The sequence below is a fragment of the Limulus polyphemus genome, unplaced genomic scaffold (assembly GCF_000517525.1).
Source record: "Limulus polyphemus unplaced genomic scaffold, Limulus_polyphemus-2.1.2 Scaffold1749, whole genome shotgun sequence".
NCBI lineage: Eukaryota > Metazoa > Arthropoda > Merostomata > Xiphosura > Limulidae > Limulus > Limulus polyphemus.
This window is the reverse complement of record NW_013667359.1, coordinates 193,583-199,694: the sequence shown is the minus strand read 5'-3', so window position 1 is coordinate 199,694 and position 6,112 is coordinate 193,583. Positions and strand designations below refer to the sequence as shown.

Genomic DNA, 6,112 nt, shown 5'->3' with positions numbered 1-6,112 from the left:
ACATATTATATAGCCACACAAGATTAGTTATCAAGCTCACTACACGTCAAGGTTACATATTATATAGCCACACAAGATTAGTTATCAAGCTCACTACACGTCAAGGTTACATATTATATAGCCACACAAGATTAGTTATCAAGCTTACTACACGTCAAGGTTATATATTGTATAGCCACACAAGATTAATTAAGCTAGCTTACTACACGTCAAGGTTACATATTATATAGCCACACAAGATTAATTATCTAGCTTACTACACGTCAAGGTTACATATTGTATAGACACACAAGATTAATTAATCGAGCTTACTACACGTCAAGGTTATTTATTGTATATTAATATTAATTAATTTAGCTTACTACACGTCTAGATTTGCATATTGTATAGCCACACAAGGATCGCGAAGTCTTTGTTTTTTCTACGTGAAATTCGTTTTGTTATATGGCTTCATATCATTAAGTTGTCGAGTTTATTATACATCAAATTTGCATATTTTCATGTTTCTCTTGCTTTTTTTTAAGAAAGAAAAACATAAGTGGTTACTCTAAATCATTTAAATACTGAAAAAAATGCATAAATATAGATATAACACTTACTCATCATAAACACAAAACCATCTATTGTAAATTGTTGACAATAATAGTTATTTCATATTAAAGGGTAATATAAAATAAGATTAATTAGATACCGAATACATTGCTCAAAAAATTAAAGGATTATCACGGTAGTTTTTTTAACATTCTAGGAGTAACAAGGCACAGATACTATTAGGAAATAAGGCCAATGGCATCCTTGTGTTCACATCTATGCATAATAAGTGTTAGGTGACCAGTCATGTAATTCGATATGTTAACGGCTGATTTTTGTAGTCCATGTCTGTAAATGTATGTTTAGTACTACAGGCTTTGTACCCCAAGAAATGGTTAGAAAACGTTTGTTACCAACTACAACATTCACGCAGTTCATACATTAATGGAGAAAATCATTAGACTACTGAAGCAATTAGCTTTTTCTCCATGAGAGTTGCTTGGGGGTGAGTCACTTTCTTCCAAACATCCCCCTAAAGCATGTTCAATGAGTCCATCGGCCACTACATTAGCTCGGTACCCTCGTCTCACAAGAAGTTGCTTAACAGTTATGTGCACTGGAGATGCAAGTTATCATTCACTAGAAAAAAAAGTACTGAACGACTTCACGTGCATATGGCAACATTAATGGTTGTAAGACTACATCCCGATGTTGTGTGATATTCATCGTGCCATTCTATAGCACATAAATGGCATCGTGGACAAAAGTGTTCATCCCTGCGCAAACCAGTATGGCGTGACTGCCACATGCATTTTTTACTTCGTGAAATTGAGGTTGGATATATTCTCTGAATGTGCACGTGTCTCGTTTCCTGCTGCAATGGGAAGAGTGATTTATTTTTGAGTAAGCCGTTCGTCATGATATCGTTTAACCAATCCATATGTTCTTTACTCTACTGAAGGTGAGGGCTCTTTTGTGTTGATGAGTTCGAGAAACCACACCATTAATTGGCATAAAGCTCAACCCTTCTAAAACCTACTTTTGACCATTTTTATTCTAGTTTGCTGTTCAGTTGCTGCTCTGAACTGTTGATTCAGTTGGATAGAGAAGGCAAGCTGGTTGTATCTGGCTTGTCGTCAAACTGCTGCTCTGAACTGTTGATTCAGTTGGATAGAGAAGGCAATCTGGTTGTATCTGGCTTGTCGTCAAACTGCTGCTCTGAACTGTTGATTCAGTTGAATAGAGAAGGCAAGCTGGTTGTATCTGGCTTGTCGTCAAACTGCTGTTCTGAACTGTTGATTCAGTTGGATAGAGAAGGCAATCTGGTTGTATCTGGCTTGTCGTCAAACTGCTGTTCTGAACTGTTGATTTAGTTGGAAATATTATGCCTGCTGGTTTCGTTGAGTCTATACTGTCAAGTAGTGTCCAGAACACCAACCATTTACACTTTGTAAAACTTGTATCAACTTGTTAACGACTTGCTATGCTTGAGCAGTTTCTAGCTAGGTCTGTAGAACCAAATGTGTGTTTGTGAACATGAAAACACACACAGTTTCCTTCGGTTTTCTATACAACTGAGAGGCAGATAAACAACCGCTTTCTGACCAGTTCTTTGTATGCTAATTTTGTAGAACCAAATATGTGTATGTGGAAATGGTCTTAAATAAGAGATATGTACATATATAGTTGCATGACTGTTCACGTGATACTTACTTTGAATAAAAATAAGCTCAGTGATGCCATTGGCATTATTTGTTAACAGTAGCTGTACGTTTTCGCACCTAGAGCAAGCAAGTTATTCTCATTATTCTTTAATTATTTTGAGCAGTGTAGTAAATATTCGGAGTTTAGAAATATTAGCTTTATTAGATAATAATAATAAAAAAAAACACATAAAACATCGATAAAACGTATTTATCCCCTACAAAAGGGAATAAGTCAAGTTTAGGAAGTAAAGACAAGTTTTTTACTGGTGTCAATAATTTAAAATCGTATTTTACGTAAGAAATATTGGCAGGTTAAAATCAATGATTGTAGAAACAGTTGTAGTAGATCAGCCAGTTTTTAACGGAACTCCAGTAGTATAAACACACAGAGTTTTTCGAGCTATTTCTAACCTTATAATACATACATTACAAATACATATCATACCATTTAAGACATGGACCCCAATTTCTGCTGGATCTGCGTTTGACGGGACACATGAATAATTTCCTGAATCACTCGGACGAGCTTTACTTATATGTAGTGTGCTTGTCGTCTGTGAAGTTTTCTCTGTTTTCACTTCAATGCCTTCTCGAGTGTCATAGTTAATCACGTGACCATTGTGGTACCAGAAGACATAATCTGGAGGAACAGGGCTTTCTAGAATAACGCAACTCAATGTGATAGTGCTGCCACTTCTAATGTATTGGCTGGAGCCCTCCTTGATGATCGACTTGCTTACTGTGTTGGAATATAGAAATAGCTCTACGTTATGTATAAGTTATATTCCAACCGCAAACTGATTAACACATATAATGTTTATAGTAGCAATGTGAAAAATACATCTTATTTACTACAGCCTACATGAAGAGTACTGTATAACAACTTATATAACTGTACACTTACATCTAAACACAAGTAATGTTGTACACAAACGAGTATACATTCTGCATCAATCAATCAGTCAATCAGAAATTATATAATGAGTACATCTGTATTCACAACTACTAACACAAATTACATAATTATTACATATGTATTCACAACTACTAACACAAGTTACATAATGACTGAATCCTGCATTCACCACTAGTACTACAAGTTATGTAGCTACTACTTTCTTCATCTAGTAACTCAAGTTACGCGACGATACATTTTGTATCCAAGACTAATTACGCAAGTTATACAACAACGACTACATTCTGCGTCTACCACCAGTAACACAAATATGTTAGATATAATAGCTTTGTTTTTTGTTGTTAAGCGCAAAGCTACCCAATGGGCTATCTGTGCTCTGCCCGCCACACGTATCAAAGCACGGCTTTTAGAATTATAAGCTACAGATTTAATATTGTGCCACAGGGTACACAAATATGTAGTTATTAAAATGAAAAATGTTTACATGTAACATAAATTATGTAATTATTACGACATGTATTGACTAAGGGCAACTCTACTTATGGGATTACCTCTTTGTCCTTCATTACTAAGATAAATATTGTAATCTTATTAACAAAAGTACACAACACTGACATCCTCAAATCAACAGAAGCACCGCAACTGGTATAGATTTTATATCTTACATTCATAATGGTAGCATAATATACTTAACGTATATTACTAAGATAAATATTGTAATCTTATTAACAAAAGTACACAACACTGACATCCTCAAATCAACAGAAGCACCGCAACTGGTATAGATTTTATATCTTACATTCATAATGGTAGCATAATATACTTAACGTATACATTCTGCCCTTACCACTAGTTATTGATTACAACACCCTGACTTTACCTCTTGCAACATTAGGTGCTAAGCTGTTTGTGTCCTGCATTCACCTTTAATAACATACAGTATACACAAGTTAAACAACTCATCATCACTAACCAAAGTTATATTAATACATATATTAACCGGAAATATGACATGTCACGTGCAAATAACGTTTTGTATTCAACGTTAATAACACGTGTTGTACAACTATTTGCTAGATCCAGTATACACAAGGTAAATAACTCATCACCTCTAATCAAAGTTGGATTATCAATTATATCATCTTATATCATCAAATGAAGAAAACATTACCTATGTTATTATTAAAATAAAATAGACGGAAAAACAACGGTTATGGGGGATATGTAGCCCAATATCTACGCTCGTTGGTAGTAGGCTAATAACTGTTAATGATTTTAAAGCTGTCATACACTAACTGTCCGCATTTTAACACGCACATTTTAGGAATTGTTTCGTTTGAAGTCCATAAATGCCCCATTTACAGGAGCCATACCCCCTAATCTCCGTGGAATTACTATGTACAGATCTTCTATGCACTTTAGCCCTTCCTTCAGGTAACATTTGCTTCCTCCGCTGAAGAAAAAAGGTTGAGAGGATCATGTATTAGTTCTTTGTACTGAGAACTGAAGCAGACAAACAAGAACAATAAGAACTTTTATATATAACGTACAGTCTACAACATATGCTAAACTTCTTCGGACTTGACATGGCCCGCTAGTTAGGGCACTCTACTCGCAGTCAGCAGTTCATGGATTCGAATCGCCGTCACCAAACATGCTCGCTTTTTCAGCCGTGGGGCGGTATAATGTGACGGTCAATCCCACTATTCATTGGTTAAAGAGTAGCTCAAAAGTTGGAAATGGATGGTGTTGACTAGCTGCCTTCTCTCTAGTCTATCAATTCTAAAGTAGAGATGGCTCTCGCAGCTAGTCCTCGTGTAGCTTTGCGCGAAATTAAAAAATAAATAAACAAATTATCGACTTCATCGAGTGAAGTGCGAAATAACACCAGTAACTTCTGTTTAGTGTTTGACAACCCAACAGAACAAGGGTGTGGAACAACTCAAGTGTGACTCTGCCATGTCAAGGCTGAAGAATGTATCCCAGGAACTTCTTCAGAGCACCAAAAAAGGTAAGCCTAGCAATAGTGGCCTCAGAAAAAAACAAAACACAAAAAAAAAACACAAAGTAATAGCCATAGTACCAACATGTTAATTAAACAATTCACAAAGACTTAAAACACAGAGAGAACAAAGAGCACTAACAAGAAGATCAACAACCCAAACCAACGTCGGACAGTATACTATACACAGATAAAGACTCAGAGAGCAGTGACAACAATATCTCAGATGATGAAAGCAACGCTTCTGAATCTATGCGTAATGAACAAAACAAAGAAACATGCAAGGAACCACGTAACACATCTCAACCATACACTAACATCATTGACACAAAAGAGAAGAACACAGAACATGAATTAACAGAAAACAAAAAAAAATCAAAAAAAGAAGAGCACCAAACAAACACAAGAAAAAAGACAAAAAATACATCAGCAACAGATTCTATTAACAAACCAAATTACACCATCATCACTGAAGGCATCCGAACACAATACAGAGAACCCCAATTCACGGCAGAGGTAAAAAGATGTAACCCACAGGCAAAACTTTTAGAAATAAAAAACTAGCCAAAGGTGGAGTCCTTGTAAGAGGTCAAGACCCTCAAGACCTCAACTCATTACTAAAAGAATGACCTCAAGACGCCTTTCAACCTGGAAGAATACTTATTCTTCTTACAGGAAGCGGCCCACAACAAAAGGCCCTTGTCATAAGAGGTATTCACAAGTCAACAGACCACAAAGAGGCATTCACAAGTCAACAGACCACAAAGAGGCATTCACAAGTCAACAGACCACAAAGAGGCATTCACAAGTCAACAGACCTCAAAGAGGCATTCGCAAGTTAACAGGCCTCAAAGAGGTATTCACAAGTCAACAGACCTCAAGAGGCATTCACATGTCAACAGACATCAAAGAGGTAGTCACAAGTCAGCAGACTTCAAAGAGGCATTCACAAGTCAT

At 36.1% G+C, this 6,112-nt stretch overlaps 1 protein-coding gene across 1 annotated transcript in view; it reads right to left on the bottom strand.

Annotated features, from left to right (window-relative positions):
- The window catches only part of LOC111087118, a 38,033-nt gene that overhangs the window by 19,946 nt on the left and 11,975 nt on the right, over positions 1 to 6,112 (bottom strand). The window contains exon 2 of the mRNA XM_022392606.1: positions 2,683 to 2,976. Within this exon, the coding sequence (XP_022248314.1) occupies positions 2,683 to 2,976 (294 nt within the window). The remainder of the gene's footprint in view (positions 1 to 2,682; positions 2,977 to 6,112) is intronic.